The sequence below is a fragment of the Carcharodon carcharias genome, chromosome 10 (genome assembly GCF_017639515.1).
Source record: "Carcharodon carcharias isolate sCarCar2 chromosome 10, sCarCar2.pri, whole genome shotgun sequence".
Taxonomy (NCBI): Eukaryota; Metazoa; Chordata; class Chondrichthyes; order Lamniformes; family Lamnidae; genus Carcharodon; species Carcharodon carcharias.
The window spans coordinates 141,910,664-141,928,560 of record NC_054476.1 but is presented as its reverse complement, the minus strand read 5'-3'; the positions used below and the strand labels follow the sequence as shown (position 1 = coordinate 141,928,560).

Here is a 17,897-nt window from a genome sequence, read left to right as displayed (position 1 = left end):
CTCCCGGTGCCCCAGCAACCCACCTGCTCCCGGTGCCCTAGCAAACCTCCCGGTGCCGGTGCCCCAGCGACCCGCCCGCCCACTCCCAGTGCCCCAGCGACTGACCCGCCCACTCCCGGTGCCCCGGTGACCCGCCTGCCCACTCCCGGTGCCCCAGCGACCCGCCCGCTCCCGGTGCCCCAGCAACCTGCCCGCCCACTCCCAGTGCCTCAGCGACCCGCCCGCCCGCTCCCGGTGCCCCAGTGACCCGCCTGCTCCCAGTGCCCCAGTGACCCGCCCGCCCGCTCCCGGTGCCCCAGCGACCCACCTGCTCCCGGTGCCCCAGTGACCCGCCTGCCCACTCCCGGTGCCCCAGCGACCCACCTGCTCCCGGTGCCCCAGCGACCCACCCACTCCCAATGCCCCAGCGACCCGCCCGCTCCCGGAGCCACATGTCCTAGTCAGCACCCACCTATTTTCAGTATATTTGTGTTTTATCTAATATCAATAGGTCATGCATTATTAGCATCAGCCCTTACTCATATCTTTGTTTCCTTCTCAACTTGACTGTTCCAATGCTTTCCTGGCCATCCTCCACCAACCATAAATTTCAGCTCATAGAAAGTATAAGGGGTTTACTTAATAAAGAAATTAGGAAAGCGAAGAGAGGGGATGAAAAACATTGGCAAGTAAAATAAAGGAAAATTCAAAGGGATTTTATGAGTATATTAGGGGCAAGAGGATAACCAGGGAAAGTGTAGGGCTCATTAGGGACCAAAGTGGCAATGTGTATGAGGAGCCAGAAGACATAGGTGGTTTTAAATGATTGCTTTTCACCTTTTTTTTATTCATTCATGGTATGTGAGCTTTGCTGGAAGGGCCAGCATTTATTGCCCATCCCTAGTTGCCCTTGAGAAGGTGGCGGTGAGCTGCCTTCTTGAACCGCTGCAGTCCCTGTGGTGTAGGTACATCCACAGTGCTGTTACGGAGGGAGCTCCAGGATTTTGACCCAGCAACAATGAAAGAGCGTCGATATATTTCCAAGTCAGGACGGTGAGTGATTTGGAGGAGAACTTCCAGGTGGTGGTGTTCCCATCACCTGCTGCCCTTGTCCTTCTAGATGGTAGTGGTCGTGGGTTTGGAAGGTGCTGTCGAAGGAGCCTTGGAGAATTCCTGCAGTGCATCTTGTAGATGGTACACACTGCTGCTACTGTGCTCGGTGGTGGAGGGAGTGAATGTTGTGGATGTGGTGCCAATCAAGTGGCTGCTTTAATCTGGACAGTGTCAAGCTGCTCGAGTGTTGTAGGAGCTGCACTCATCCAAGGCAAGTGGGGAGTATTCCATCATACTCCTGACTTGTGCCTTGTAGATGGTGGACAGGCTTTGGGGAGTCAGGAGGTGGGTTACTCACCACACAATTCATAGCCTGTGACCTGCTCTTGTAGCCACAGTATTTATATCACTAATCCAGTTCAGTTTCTGATCAATGGTAACCTCCCAGGATGTTGATAATGGGGTTTCAGTCATGGTAATGCCATTGAATGTCATGGGGAGATGGTTAGATTCTCTCTAGTTGGAAATGGTCATTGCCTGACACTTGTGTAGTGCAAATGTCACTTGCCACTTGTCAGCCCAAGCCTAGATATTGTCCAGGTCTTGCTGCATTTGGACATAGACTGCTTCAGTATCTGAGGAGTCACGAATGGTGCTGAACATTGTGCAATCATCAGTGAACATCCCCACTTCTGACGTTATGATGGAAGGAAAGTCACAGAGGAAGCAGCTGAAGATGGTTGGGCCGAGGACACCACCCTGAGGGGCACCTGCAGTGATGTCCTGGAGCTGAGATGACTGACCTCCAACAACCACAACCATCTTCCTTTGTGCTAGGCATGACTCCAACCAGCGGAGAGTTTTCCCCGATTCCCATTCACTCCAGTTTTGCTGGGGCTCCTTGATGCCACACTCTGTCAAATGCGGCCTTGATGTCAAGGGCAGTCACTCTCACCTCACCTCTGGAGTTCAGCTCTTTTATCCATGTTTGAACCAAGGCTGTAATGAGGTTAGAAGCTGAGTGGCCCTGGCAGAACCCAAACTGAGCATCAGTGAGCAGGTTATTGCTAAGCAAGTGCAGCTTGACAGCATTGCTGATGACCCCTTCCACTACTTTACTGATCATTAAGAATAGACTGATGGGGCGGTAATTGGCCAGGTTGGATTTGTGCTGTTTTTTGTGTAAAGGACATACCTGGGCAATTTTCCACATAGTTGGGTAGATGCGAGTGTTATAGCTGTACTGGAACAGCTTGGCTAGGGGCGCAGCAAGTTCTGGAGCACAAGTCTTCAGTACTATTGCCAGAATATTGTCAGGGCCCATAGACTTTGCAGCATTCAGTGCCTTTAGCCGTTTCTTGAAATCACGTGGAGTGAATTGAATTAGCCGAAGACTGGCATCTGTGATGCTGGGGACCTCCAGGGGAGGCCGAGATGGATCATCCACTCAGCACTTCTGGCTGAAGATTGTAGCAAATGCTTCAGCCTTATCGTTTGCACTGATGTGCTGGGCTCCTCCAACATTGAGGACGTGGATATTTGTGGAACCTCCTCCTCCAGTGATTTTTTTACATGTCCACCACCATTCACGACTGGATGTGGCAGGACTGCAGAGCTTAGATCTGATCTGTTGGTTGTGGGGGTCGCTTAGCTCTGTCAATCACATGCTGCTTATGCAGTTTGGCACACAAGTAGTCCTATGTTATAGCTTCACCAGGTTGACACCTCATTTTTAAGTATGCCTGGTGCTGCTCCTAGCATGTCATCCTGCACTCTTCATTGAACCAGGGTTGATCCCCTGGCTTGATGGCAATGGTAGAGTGGGGGATAAGCCGGGCTATGAGGTTACAGTTCTAGTACAATTCTGCTGCTGCTGATGGCCCACAGTGCCTCATGGATGCCCAGTTTGAGTTGCTAGATCTGTTCAAAATCTATCCCATTAGCATGGTAATAGTGCCACACAACACGACAGAGGGTACCCACAATGTGAAGCCGGAACTTCGTCTTCACAATGACCGTGCGGTGGTCACCCCTACTGATACTGTCATGGACAGATGCATCTGCGGCAGCTAAGTTGGTGAGCATGAGATCAAGTATATTTTTCCCTCTTGGTGGTTTCCTCACCACCTGCCACAGACCCAGTCTGGCAGCTATGTCCTTTAGGACTCAGTCAGCTTGGTCAGTAGTGGTGCTACCGAGCCACTCTTGGTGATGGACATTGAAGTCCCCCACCCAGAGTACATTCTGTGCTCTTGCCACCCTCAGTGCTTCCTTCAAGTGGTATTCAACATGGAGGAGCACTGATTCATCAGCGGAGGGAGGGTGGTACATGGTAATCAGCAGGAGGTTTCCTTGCCTATGTTTGACCTGATACCATGAGACTTCATGGGGCCCAAAGTTGATGTTGAGGGCTCCCAGGGCAACTCCCTCCCTAGTGTATACCACTGCACCGCCACCTCTGCTGGGCCTGTCCTGCCGGTGGGACAGGATATACCCAGGGATGGTGATGGTGGCATCTGGGATATTATCTGTCCCAGGCGCCACCATCATCTGTATTCACTACAGAGAAGGACAATGTAGGTGTAGAAATTAAAAAGGGGGAACTGTGATATATTTGAACAAATTAGCATTGAGGGGAAGGAGGTATTAGCGGTTTTAGCAGGCTTAAAAGTGGATAAATCCCCAGGTCCAGATGAGATGTATCCCAGGCTACTATGTGAGGCAAGGGACAAAATGGCAGGGTGAGTGTGTTACCATTATTCAAGAAGGGTAGTAGGGATAAACCAGGTAATTACAGGCCAGTGAGTCTAACATCAGTGGTAGGGAAACTATTGGAAAAAATTCTGAGGGACAAAATTAATCTCCACTTGGAGAGGCAGGGATTAATCAGGGATGGTCAGCATGGCTTTGTCAGGGGGAGATCATGTCTAGCAAATTTGATTGAATTTTTCGAGGAGGTGACTAGGTATGTAGATGAGGGTAGTGCAGTTGATGTAGTCTACATGGACTTCAGTAAGGCTTTTGACAAGGTCTCACATGGGAGAACGGTCAAGAAGGTAAGAGCCCATGGGATCTAGGGCATTTTGGCAAACTGGGTCCAAAATTGGCTTAGTAGAGGCAGAGGGTGATGATCGAAGATTGTTTTTGTGACTGGAAGCCTGTGTCCAGTGGCGTACCGCAGGGTTTGGTGCTGGTCCCTTGCTGTTTGTAGTGTACATCAATCATCCAGACACGAACGTAGGAGGTATGATCAGTAAGCTTGCAGATGACACGAAAATTGGTGGTGTGGTAAATAGTGAGGAGAAAAGCCTTAGGTTACAGGCCGATGCATGCAGGCTGGTCAGATAGGCAGAACAATGGTAAATGGAAGTTAATCCTGAGAAGTGTGAGGTGATGCATTTTGGGAGGACTGACAAGGCAAGGGAGCACACGATGAATGGTCGGACCCTAGGAAATAAAGAAGATCAGAGGGATCTTGGTGTGCATGTCCATAGATCCTTGAAGGCAGCAGGACAGGTAGATAAGGCAGTTAAGAAGGCATATGGGATACTTGTATTCAATGCCTCGACTAATAAAGGCACGAGCAGGGAGGTTATGTTGGAGCTGTATAAAACGCTAGTTATGCCACAGCTGGAGTACTGTGTGCAGTTCTGGTCACCACGCTATAAGAAAAATGTGATTGCACTGGAGAGGTTGCAGAGGAGATTCACCAGGATGTTGCCTGGGCTGGAGTGTTTCAGTTATGAAGAGAGATTGGATATGTTAGGGTTGCTTTCCTTAGAGCAGAGAAGATTGAGAGGGGACCTGATTGAGATGTACAAAATTATGAGGGGCATAGATAGGAAGAAACTTTTCCCCTTACTGGAGAGATCAACAACCAGGGAGCACAGATTTAAGGTAAGGGTCAGAATGTTTAGAGGGGATTTGAGGAAAATTTTTTTCACTCAGAGGGTGGTTGAAATCTGGAACTCTCTGCCTGAAAGGGTGGTAGAGACGGGAACCCTCACAACATTTAAGTATTTAGATGAACATGAAACACCATAGCATACAAGGCTGCAGGCCAAGTACTGGGAAATGGGATAAGAGTAGATAGGGGCTTGATGACTGGTGCAGACACAATGGACCAAATGGCCTCTTTCCATGCTGTAAAACTCTATGACTTATCCAAAACTCTGCTGCCCATGTCCTAACTCACACCAAGTCCTGTTTACCCATCAATGTGCTCATTGATCTACATCAGGTCCTGGTCCAGGAATGCTTTGATTTTGAAACTCTTATCTTGATTTTTAAATTTCTCCATGGTCTCGCCCCTCCCTACCTCTGTAATCTCCTCCAGCCCCACAACCCTCTCAAGACCTCCGTGCTCCTCTAACTTGGCCTCACATGCCTCTCCCACTTTCTTCACCAACCGTATCTTCAGCTGTCAAAAGTAGGAAGCACCGGAATTCCATGCTTCAGTGTCTTTGCCTCTCTAGCTCCTCCTTTGAGGCGCTCCTTAAAACCTACTACTTAATTAGCTTTTGCTGACCTGTCCTAATGTCTCCTCCTTTTACTCAGTGTCAAGTTTTGCCCTATATCATTCTTGTTAAACGCTTTGGGGTGTTTTACTATGCTAAAGGTGCTATGTAAATGCAAGTTGGTGTTTTATATAAAGAGGTAAACATCTAGCCTAGATTATCATCAGCTCTGGAATGAGACTAGTACAAAATTAAAGAGCGTGGAGAAAGAGACGAGAGACCATTAAAGAGCACGGAGAAAGAGACGAGAGACCATTAAAGAGCACGGAGAAAGAGACGAGAGACCATTAAAGAGCACGGAGAAAGAGACGAGAGACCATTAAAGAGCACGGAGAAAGAGACGAGAGACCATTAAAGAGCACGGAGAAAGAGACGAGAGACCATTAAAGAGCACGGAGAAAGAGACGAGAGACCATTAAAGAGCACGGAGAAAGAGACGAGAGACCATTAAAGAGCACGGAGAAAGAGACGAGAGACCATTAAAGAGCACGGAGAAAGAGACGAGAGACCAGTAAAGAGCACGGAGAAAGAGACGAGAGACCGTTAGAGAGCACGGAGAAAGAGACGCGAGACCATTAAAGAGCATGGAGAAAGAGACGAGAGACCATTAAAGAGCACGGAGAGTGAGAGAGAGAGAGTGAGAAACGAGAGACCATTAAAGAGCACGGAGAGAGAGAGAGATGAGACCATTAAACAACGCAGAGAGAGAGAGACGAGAGCCCATTAATGAATACAGAGAGACGAGAATCCATTAAAAAGCACGGAGAGAAGGACGAGAGTCCATTAAAAAGCACAAGAGAGGGGGACGAGAGTCCATTAAAAAGCACGGAGAGAGGGACGAGAGTCCATTAGAGAGCGCAGAGGGAGAGAGACAGAGGAGAGAGAGAGACAGAGAAGAGAGAGACAGAGAGACAAAGAGAGAGAGAGAGAGACAGAGAAGAGAGAGAAAGACAGAGAAGAGAGAGAGAGACAGAGAAGAGAGAGAGAGACAGAGAAGAGAGAGAGAGACAGAGAAGAGAGAGAGAGACAGAGAAGAGAGAGAGAGACAGAGAAGAGAGAGAGAGACAGAGAAGAGAGAGAGAGACAGAGAAGAGAGAGAGAGACAGAGAAGAGAGAGAGAGACAGAGAAGAGAGAGAGAGACAGAGAAGAGAGAGAGAGACAGAGAAGAGAGAGAGAGACAGAGAAGAGAGAGAGACAGAGAAGAGAGAGAGACAGAGGACAGAGAGACAGAGACAGAGAAGAGAGAGACAGAGACAGAGAAGAGAGAGACAGAGGCGAGAGTCCATGAAAGAGCGCGGAGAGAGAGGGACAAGAGACCATTAAAGAGCACGGAGAGAGCGAGAGGCGAGAGACCATTAAACAGCGCAGAGAGACAGACAAGCGGTCATTAATAAACACAGAGACAGGCCATTAGAAGCATAGTAAGACACCCCAAAGCGCGGAGAGAGAGAGAGAGATGAGAGACCATTAAAGAGCACAGAGAGAGTGGGGAGAGGGACGAGAGGTCATTAAAGAGTGTAGAGAGAGAGAGAGAGATGAGTGACCATTAAACAGCGCAGAGAGAGAGAGACGAGAGCCCATTAATGAACGTAAAGAGAGAGACAAGAGGCCATTAAAGAGCACAGAGAGGGAGAGATAAGTGTCCATTAAACAGCGCAAAGGGAGAGAGACGAAAGTCCATTAAAAAGCAAAAAGAGAGAGATGAGAGTCCATTAAAGAGCGCAGAGAGACAGAGGTGAGAGAGAGAGACGAAAGTCCTTGTAAGAGCGCGGAGGGAAAGAGACGAGAGTCCAGTAAAGAGCATGGAAAGAGAGAGATGAGAGCCCATTAAAGAGCGCAGGAAGAGAGAAAGGGACTCAGATGAAAGTCCATTAAAGAGTGCGGAGAGAGAGAGATGAGAGACCATTAAAGAGCATGGAGAGTGGGGAGAGGGACGAGAGGCCATTAAAGAGCGCAGAGAGAGAGTGGCCATTAAACAGCGCAGAGAGAGAGAGATGAGAGCCCATTAATGAACGCGAAGAGAGAAACGAGAGTCCATTAATGAGCGCAGGGAGAGAGAGAGACAAGAGTCCATTAAAGAGTGTGGAGAGAGAGACAAGAGGCCATTAAAGACCACAGAGGGAGAAAGACGAGAGTCCATTAAAAAGCACAGAGAGAGGGACGAGAGTCCATTAAAAAGCATGGAGAGGGAGATGAGAGTCCATTAAAGAGTGCAGAAAGAGTGACGAGAGTCCATTAAAGAGAGCAGCTGACTGGTGAGTAGAATTGGTGAGTATTTCTAGTCTATAAAGTAAAAGTAAGGTCTTTAGTTTGTGTTTAGATCTCTGGTCTTTGTTTTTCTTTTTCCTAAAAATAGCTTAAATATAAGATCAATGCTGGTGTGAAAAAAATTACAATAAAGTGTAAAGAGCAGGGGATTCTTCAAAAGTAAAGAGCAGGGATACTAGAGTAAATAATTAATAAATTAAATAACATACAATAGTGATGGCAGGGCAGGTGATGTGCTGCTGCTGAACACCAAGGTGATCCAGAGCAAACACATCTTTAGTAAGTGTTTGCAGCTCGAGGAACTATGGATCCGAGTTAAGGAGCTGGAGTCCGAGCTGTAGACATTGCTCCACATCAGGGAGGGGGAAGAGTTACCTGGACACTTTGCTCCAGGAGACAGTCACATCCCTCAGATTAGGTAATTCCAATTTGGTCTGTGATCAGGGACAGGAGGGTATGACTGCAAGTGAGGCAGGTTTGGAGACCCAGGGGGTAGCATTCGAGGAGCCTCGGCCCCTGCAATTGTCCAACAGTTACAAGGTTCTAGCAAGCTGTATGGACAAGAGCGAGGACTGCAGGGAGGATGAGCAAACTGACCACAGCACCATGGTACAAGGAGCCATTCAAGTGGGGGGAGAAAATAGGAAAGTAGTAGCAGTAGGGGACAGTATATTAGGGGGATAGCTACTGTTTTTGCAGCCATGAGCGTGAGTCCCGAAGGCTGTATTGCTTGCCCGGTGCCAGGGTTAAGGACATCTCCTCAGAGCTGGAGAGGAACTTGGAGTAGGAGGGGAGAGATCCAGTTGTCGTCATCCACATTGGTACCAACGGCATTGATAGAACTGGAAAGGAGGTTCTGTTCAAAGAATTTGAACAGTTAGGAGCTAAATTAAAAAGCGGAACCTCTAAGGTAATAATCTCGGGATTACTACTTGAGCCACAGGCAAACTTGCATAGTGTAAATAAGGTCAAAGAGTTAAATGCGTAGCTCAAAGATTGATGTGGGAGGAATGGGTTTCAGTTCGCAGAGCACTGGCACTAGTACTGAGGTGGAAGGGAACTGTTCCGGTGGGACATGCTGGGACCAGTGTCCTGGTGAATTGAATAACTAGGGCTGTGGAGAGGGCTTTAAACTAAATGGTGGGGGAGGGTTCTGGAGCGGGGATACATAGGCTTGCAAAGCAAAAGGATGTGGTATCACTGCAGGGCAGCTATTTTGGTAAGATACCCTGAGTGTGACAGGAAGGGACAGGGTGTATAAACTTTAAAAAAAGCTGCAAGTAGGGTCAATGGGGGAAAAAAATGGAAAAAAAGGCAAAATTAATGGCTCTTTACTTGAATTGACAGCACAAATAGAGGTTAATGGGTAATTCTTATAGCCATTACAAAGACAAGGAGATCAAAGCTGGGAATTAAAATTTTAGGGCTATGTGACTTTTTGAAAGGACAGGCAGGAAGGAAAGGGTTGTGAGGTAGCTTTGTAAGTAAGAGATGGAAAAAGTATGATAGCAAGGAATGATCTTGGATCTGAAGATGTAGAATCCATATGGATGGAGGTAAGAAATAACAAGGGGAAGACGACACTGGTGGATGTAGTCCATAGGCCCCCTAACAGTAGCTACACTGTAGGACGGCGAATATATCAGGAGAAAATGAGGGCATGTAGAAAAGGAAGTACGTTATTCATGGATAACTTAAATTTTCATGTAGATTGGTAAAATCAGATTAGCAGAGGTAGCCAAGAGGAAGAATTAATTGAATGTATTTGGGGCAGTTTCCTTGAACAATATGTTGTGGATCCAACCAAGGATCAGGCTATTTTGGGTCTGGTAGTGTGCAATAAGGCAGGTTTAATAAATGATCTCAAGAGTAAAAGATCCCCTAGGAAACAGTGACCATAACATGGTAGAATGTAGCATTCAGTTTGAGTGAGAAACTTAGGTCACAAACAACTGTGCTAAACTTAAATAAGGGTAATTACAAAGGAATGAGGGCAGAGTTGGCTGGAGTGGACTTGAAAAGGAGTTTAGTAGAAAAGACGGTTGATGAACAATGGCAGACCTTTGCAAGACTCACAACAAAGATATATCCCAGTGAGGAAGGAGGATTCTAAGAAGAGGATAAACTAACCATGGTTAACGAAAGAAGTCAAATTGAAAGAAAAAACATACAATGTGGTAAAGGTTAGTGGCAAGCCAGAGGATTGGGAACATTTTAAAAACTAACAAAAGATGACCTAACAAATAATAAAGAGGGAGAATATAAACTTTGAGGGTAAACTAGCAAGTAATATAAAAACAGGCATTAAGAGCTTCTTTAAATATATAAAAAGGAAGAGAGAGGCCAAAGTGAACATAGACTGGGGAAATAATTTTGGGGAACCAGGAAATGGCAGAAGAATTGAATAAATACTTTGCATCAGTCTTCAGGGTAGAAGACACTAATAGCATTCCAAAAATACTAAATAATCAAGGGGCAAAATGGAGGGAGGAAATAAATACAATAACTACCACTGGAGAAAAAGTACCAGGGAAACTAATAAAGTTCTGTCGAAGGGTCATGAGGACTCGAAACGTCAACTCTTTTCTTCTCCGCCGATGCTGCCAGACCTGCTGAGTTTTTCCAGGTAATTCTGTTTTTGTTTTTGAAACTAATAAAGCTAATGGCCGATAAGTCCCCTGGGCCTGATGGGTTACATCCTAGGATATTAAAGGAAGTAGTTACACAAATAGTTAGAGTCTATGATAAAGGATGCAATAGCAGAGCTTCTAGAAATACATTATATAAAAAAGCAGAGCCAGCATGGCTTCTTGAAGGGGAAATCATGCCTAACAAATTAATTAGAATTCTTTGAGGAGGTAACAAGCAGGATAGATAAAGGGGAACCAGTAGATGTAATATGTTTGGATTTCCAAAAGGCATTCGATAAGGTACCACACATAAGGCTAGTTAATAACATAAGAACCCATGGTGTTGGGGGTAGCATATCAGCATGGATAGAGAATTGGCTAACTAATAGAAGTCAGAGAGTTGGGATAAGGGAGGCATTTTCAAATTGGCAACCTGTAGCTAGTGGAGTGCCACAGAGATCAGTGCTGGGGCCACAATTATTAACAATATATATTAATGACTTAGATGAGGGCAGTGAATGCATTATCACCAAGTTTACGGATGACACATAAATAGGCAGGAAGGCAAGTGGTGAGGATGACACAGAGTCTACAGAGGGATATAGGCAGATTAAGTGAGTGGGCAAAAACTTGGCAGATAAATTACAATATCGGAAAATGTGAGGTTATGCACTTTGACAGGAAGAATAGGGAAGCTGAATATTATTTAAATAGAGAAAGACTGCAGAAAGCGGCAGCATATAGGGATTTGGGGGTTCTCGTACATGAATCACAAAAAGCTAGCATACAAGTTCAGCAGGTAATAGGGAAGGCAAATGGAATGTTGGCCTTTATTTCAAAGGGAATGGAGTATAAAAATAGGGAAGTCTTGCTAAAACTATACAAGGCACTAGTTAGACCACACCTAGAATACTGTGAATAGTTTTGATCCCCTTATCTAAGGAAAGATATATTGCCAGTGGAGGCAGTCCAGAGAAGGTTCTCTAGGTTGATTCTGGGTATGGAGGGATTCTCTACGAGGAGAGGTTGAGTAGGTTGGGCCTGTATTCACTGGAGTTTAAAAAAATGAGGCGCGACCTTATTGAAACATATAAGATTCTTAGGGGGCTTGACAGGGTAGATGCTGAGAGGTTGTTTCCCCTTGTGGGAGAGTATAGGACCAGAGGGCATAATCTCAGAGTAAGGGTGCACCCACTTAAGACAGAGATGAGGAGGAATTTCTTCTCTCAGAGGTTAGTGAATCTGTGGAATTCTTTACCGCAGAGGGCTGTAGAGGTTGGGTCGTTAAGTATATTCAAGGCTGAAATAGGCACTTTTTTAATCAGTAAGGGAATCAAGGGTTATGGGGAAAAGGCAGGAAAATGGAGTTGAGGATTATCAGATCAGCCATGATCTCTTGAATGGCAGAGCAGACTCGATGGGTCGAATGGCCTACTTCTGCTCCTACATCTTATGGTCTTACGGCTGCCACTAATTTCTCCAAAACCATTCACGATTTCTACCTAATTCAGACAGACACTTATTCAGAAGCTGAATTTCAGCCCTACACTCTCCACAGATAAAAATAACAAGCACCTCAAGCTAAAGGGCTGATCTCTGGATTAAGTGGAACTGATATCAAAATGTCCCTTTAAATGTGTGTAATTCTGAACATTCAGCTCTCATCAGTGTAATTCAAAATTCAAAACCCTGACCCAAGGTACAAGATCAGCAACACCATCTCCAGTACAGGGTGGCCGTGACAGAGTCCCAGTCATAGGAAGAGGAAATGAAGATCTTTAAAGAGATCAGGATTGGTACGTGTTACAAAGGGAGGCTGAGGGTTGGAGAGAAATTACCAGCAATACTGGATTTTATTTTTGCATGGGAAAGGAAGGTAGCAGAGGGAATGAACAGCTGGGGGCAGCGACCATGACAGAACAACCACTGTGGACTCTGGATGGAGTGTGAACGGGTCTTCTTTCACTCCAGACATAATCTTATGGTCAGTTGCTATCTCTTATGAGGCAAATCACAAAGGACATGCAATATCCTGGGGGTTACCATTGACCAGAAACTGAACTGGACTAGCTATACAAATACTGTGGCTACAAAAGCAGGTCAGAGGCTGGGAATTCTGCGACGAGTAACTCACCTCCTGACTCCCCAAAGCCTGTCCACCATCTACAAGGCACAAGTCAGGAGTGTAACAGAATCATCTCCACTTGCCTGGGTGAGGGCAGCTCCCACAACACTCAAGAAGCTTGACACCATCCTGGACAAAGCAACCGCTTAATTGGCACCACAGCCACAAACATTCATTCCCTCCACCACCAACGCACAGTGGCAGCAGTGTGTACCATCTACAAGATGCACTGCAGGAATTCACCAAGGCTCCTTAGGCAGCACCTTTCCAAACCCACAACCACTACTATCTAGAAGGACAAGGGCAGCAGATAAATGGGAACACCACCACCTGGAAGTTCCCCTCCAAGTCACTCACCATCCTGACTTGGAAATATATCGCTGTTCCTTCACTGTCACTGGGTCAAAATCCTGGAACTCCCTTCCTAACAGCACTGTGCTTTACCTACACCACAGGAGCTGCAGCGGTTCAAGAAGGCAGCTCACCACCACCTTCTCAAGGGCAATTAGTGATGGGCAATAAAAACTGGCCTAGCCAGCAGCGCCCACATGCCGTAAATGAATTAAAAAATGAGGAAGGCCATTGAGCTCACTTACGCAGAAAGCAGTCCTCCCAACCCAGACCTAACTCTTAAACATTCAACACAATGATTAGCCTGTACAGTTTTTCCTCAGTTTGACCCTACTTGTTCTATTATCAGAGTTTAATCTGAACCAATGTATAAATTAAACTGCTTTTGTGGTTAGGTTGCAGAGATGAACAGTCAGGACTTTTAATTAAAACTTGCTAATGACATCTGACTAGATGTAAATCGGGAAATTAATTTAGTTTTGGGTCATCAAACCACCTGATTAAAATCCCTGCTACTTTATGTTATACTGAGCCTCTCTGGTTTGCCTCTGGGGCTCCTGGACAGTTCCCTCTGGTCAGGTAAGGTGGGGGTGGCTTAGTTTGATCAATTGAATGTCCCTGCAATCTGCCTACACCAGCTGTCAAGCTCAAACAGCCTGAAGTACAGGAGATGGGAGGATGGTTAGCTAGCAATCTGGAATGATGCCCATAGGAGGAAGAGGAAGCTCAAATGGAAAAGGATAGAAAAACAAACAAAGCTATGGGGATGGTCCTCACCTGAGCTGAGCCATCCTCTCAAGCCCGTCTTTACTGACGTTGTCCCTCGAGAGCAGGTTACTGAGCTGCAGCTCCTGGTTATCTGCCATCCGCAGCAGCTTCCCCAGTTCTTGTTGCTGTAGGGTCCGCACATGCTGCTCCATGTCTTCTGGGTTCAGCTGCCCACTCTGATAGGGAGCTAGGAACTGGGGAGTTGGGTAGCCTGGATAATATGTCGCCGGATATATGCTGCTATTGCCACTCATCTGGTACGGCATTGCATAAGGGCCATAGGGATACTGAGGGCCAGGCACCGCAGCTCTGGAATAACCATACGGATTGTCTGAGTTCTGGAATTTATAGTATGCTGTGGGAGCTGGATGTGTAAAGGAGTAGGAGGTTTCTCCCTGAGAAGATGAACTGCATTCATCATCAGTGTCCAGGAAGTGGAGCTGAGCAGTCTGGCTCTTCAGCACAGGTTTCGGATCAGGGTTGTTGGGATCCCACAGTCTACGGGAAGTCCCACCACGGCCTCGGCTCCGAGAACTTCGACCAAACAGAAGTCTTGTCCCCATTTGTGGAGAATCAGGAGAGCCGGGTGCTGTGGAAGAAAGATCGGTATTGGCAGGCAGGACCAAGATACCCCGACCCTTCCCCCTGGGCTCCTCAACTTTCTCCCTTTTCTCGGTGCTGTGACTCAGCTTGCTTGCTGAGAGGTTGGGTTTTGCCTCAACCCTGCACAATTTACCTCTCCCTTTGCTCTTTTCCTCAGAGTTTTGCTTTGCTATTATAGCTGCCCTGCAGTTTGTTTCAGTGAGTGAGGATTTACTCTCCCTGTTCCAGCACTCTGAACCCTCAGAGTTTCTGCCATGCACCCATTCTTTCTTGAAGCCTTTCGGCTTTTCAGGGCTCTTTAGCGAGGCACGATTTCTGTTCTCCTCAGCACAGTCATCTTCCAAAGAATCAGTTGACGAAATTGAAACCTGCTTGCAGGGTCTCAACTTTTCTTTTCTCTCGGCAGCTATTTTCCTTTCCTTCACTCCCATTTTCTTCCTTTCTCCATCAGGGGGTCCATGCTGGGACAGAGGCCCATCCAAGCTGTTGTTGCTCCCTGCAGAGCTTGTACTGCAGGTCCGGTTACGACCCCTGCGCTTGTCTGACCTGGAATAGCGCTTGGAGGGCCCTCCAGCTTTCTCTGGTCTTGCCTGGGATCGAATGATTCGGCTGTTTTCAGGTTCTTCTGCAAAGTTGTTCCCCTGATCTGCAGCATCTTTCCTTCCCCTCCTCCCCTTTTCTCTTTTGCCAAGTTTCACCTCTACAACTGGTTGAATCTTTGCTCGGTCTTGCTGGTTGCCTTTATCTTCAGTTTCAGTATTCTCCTCTTCAGCACAGACATTCTTACTCTCATCCGCCAGCCTCAGCTCTTCCACTTTCTTCACCAGCTCCTCAGTGCCTAAGCTGCTGGGTGAATCCTTGTTGAGCACCTGCACACGTCTGCCCGGCTGGTAGATCTGACGATCTGGTTTCTTGACCCTCTTTGATTGTTTCCCAACAGCATTGGAGTTAGAGCTCATCACAATTTGCTCATCAGCCCATTTAAGATCTTCCTCCTCATTTCTATTCAGCTGTCCGTTCCTGTTGGCACATCCCTGGTTACTGCTGCCATTACTGTGGCCCTCAGTAGCCAAGGCACAACTTCTCTTTGGTACAGTCTGACACTGAACTTCCTTATATCCACCAAGATCTTTCCCATCTGTCTCCTCCTTTGCCAAAGTTTCCAACTGTGGCACTTTTTGTCTGTTGTTTCTCAGTCTGGAAACGCCAGGCTGATAAATTTGAATATCAGGGCGCCTGTTGTCTTTCCGTGATCTTGGCTCCTTGATTTCCTTGGGAAGGTCTGCAAAGGAAGCAGAGTGTACTGTTACAATAGTCACACAAACCAAGACACACTTATAAGAACATGAATTTGGGAGGTGGGAGATGGGGGGGGGAGGAATGGAGGGAAGAAAAGGGTGGTGGAGGAAAGGAACGGGGAGGCAGAGGGTGAGGGTTGATGAGGTAAGAGGAAGGGAGGGCCTGAATGAGTGGGGGGGAGCGGGAGGGGAAGGGAGAGGGGGAAGGGGAAGGGAGAGTGAGGGCGAGGGGGGATGATGGGAGTGAGGGGGGTAAGGGGGGGTGAGGGGGGTGGGGGGGGGTGAGGGGGGGAGGTGGACGGGGAGGGGACAAGGCGAAGTGTGAGGGGGACGAGGGGAGGTGTGAGGGGAGGTGGAGGTGTGACGGGGGAGGGGCAGGGGGAAGGGTGGTGAAGGAGGAGGAGGTGTGAGGGGGAATGGGGGAGCGGGGGAGGGGGAATGGGGGAGGGGGGGGGAGTGGGCGGGGGGATGCCGGTTGCCCGGGTCCGTTACTGCCGCCCGCGCTGTCCCCAGCCTGTGGGCCCGGGCCCGAGTTACTAACCGGACAAGAACTCGGCGCCGGTTTCCGGCGGCTCCACGTGTCCAGCGCTGTCCCCTTGGCGTTTCTTACCGGTACGGGCCGCCGCGGTGCTGAGGTTTCGGGCCAATTCCCTGAGCTCAGCCTCGGACACTCGGACCCGCTCCAGACAGTCCGCCATCTTGCGGTAGCGGCGGACTACATTACCCAGACTGCAGCAGGTGGCGGCGGACGGCGGCCGCCGAGGGTGAAAGCGCGGATCGTCGCTGCCCCCCAGCGGCAGGCTGCAAACAGCAGCCAGAGCTGCAATTAGGAGTCAACACAACCACTCCAACCAAATCTGCAGAAACTCACTGCTTCCTCCTCCTCACACCTTTGCTAATTTCTATTCTGTATTCTAATCCAGAGAATATCTGGTTTTATGTTTTCAGCATTTCCTCTCGCAACCCATAACAATCTACGACGAGTTTCCTAGATCAGGAACATGTCTTCTAGATCAAAAACAAAAATACCTGGAAAAACTCAGCAGGTCTGACAGCATCTGCAGAGAGGAATATAGATAACGTTTCGAGTCCATGTGACTCTTCATCAGAACTGAGGAAATATAGAAATGAGGAGAAATATAAACTGATAGAGGGGGGTGGGACAGGCAGAGAACTGGATAGAGAAAACAAAAACAGAATTACCTGGAAAAACTCAGCAGGTCTGGTAGCATCGGCGGAGAAGAAAAGAGTTGACGTTTCAAGTCCTCATGACCCTTCGACAGAACTTGAGTTCGAGTCCAAGAAAGAGTTGAAATATAAGCTGGTTTAAGGTGTGGGGGGTGCAGAGAGAGAGAGAAGTGGAGGGGGTTGGTGTGGTTGTAGGGACAAACAAGCAGTGATAGAAGCAGATCATCAAAAGATGTCACCAACAATAGAACAAAAGAACACATAGGTGTTAAAGTTGGTGATATTATCTAAACGAATGTGCTAATTAAGAATGGATGGTAGGGCACTCAAGGTATAGCTCTAGTGGGGGTGGGGAGAGCATAAAAGATTTTAAAATATTTAAAAATAATGGAAATAGGTGGGAAAAGAAAAATCTATATAATTTATTGGAAAAAAACAAAAGGAAGAGGGAAGCAGAAAGGTGGTGGGGATGGGGGAGGGAGATCAAGACCTAAAGTTGTTGAATTCAATATTCACTCAGGAAGGCTGTAAAGTGCCTAGTTGGAAGATGAGGTGTTGTTCCTCCAGTTTGCGTTGGGCTTCACTGGAACAATGCAGCAAGCCAAGGACAGACATGTGGGCAAGAGAGCAGGGTGGAGTGTTAAAATGGCAAGCGACAGGGAGGTTTGGGTCATTCTTGCGGACAGACCGCAGGTGTTCTGCAAAGCGGTCACCCAGTTTACATTTGGTCTCTCCAATGTAGAGGAGACCACATTGGGAGCAACGAATGCAGTAGACTAAGTTGGGGGAAATGCAAGTGAAATGCTGCTTCACTTGAAAGGAGTGTTTGGGCCCTTGGACGGTGAGGAGAGAGGAAGTGAAGGGGCAGGTGTTGCATCTTTTGCGTGGGCATGGGGTGGTGCCATAGGAGGAGGTTGAGGAGTAGGGGGTGATGGAGAAGTGGACCAGGGTGTCCCGGAGGGAGCGATCCCTACGGAATGCCGATAGGGGGGGTGAAGGGAAGATGTGTTTGGTGGTGGCATCATGCTGGAGTTGGCGGAAATGGTGGAGGATGATCCTTTGAATGCGGAGGCTGGTGGGGTGATAAGTGAGGACAAGGGGGACCCTATCATGTTT

General features: G+C 47.6%; 1 protein-coding gene across 3 annotated transcripts in view; it reads right to left on the bottom strand.

Annotated features, from left to right (window-relative positions):
• The window catches only part of smg6 (SMG6 nonsense mediated mRNA decay factor), a 417,242-nt gene extending 400,915 nt beyond the window's left edge, over positions 1–16,327 (bottom strand). Inside the window, exons 1-2 of one of the 3 annotated variants that reach the window (XM_041197159.1) lie at positions 16,135–16,327; positions 13,702–15,577 (exon numbers count right to left, since the gene is read on the bottom strand). In XM_041197159.1, coding sequence (XP_041053093.1) covers positions 13,702–15,577; positions 16,135–16,291 — 2,033 coding nt within the window. In that variant the 5' untranslated portion in view covers positions 16,292–16,327. The remainder of the gene's footprint in view (positions 1–13,701; positions 15,578–16,134) is intronic. The other 2 variants (XM_041197156.1, XM_041197158.1) reach the window with 2 other exon arrangements.
• Positions 16,328–17,897: the final 1,570 nt, after the last annotated feature.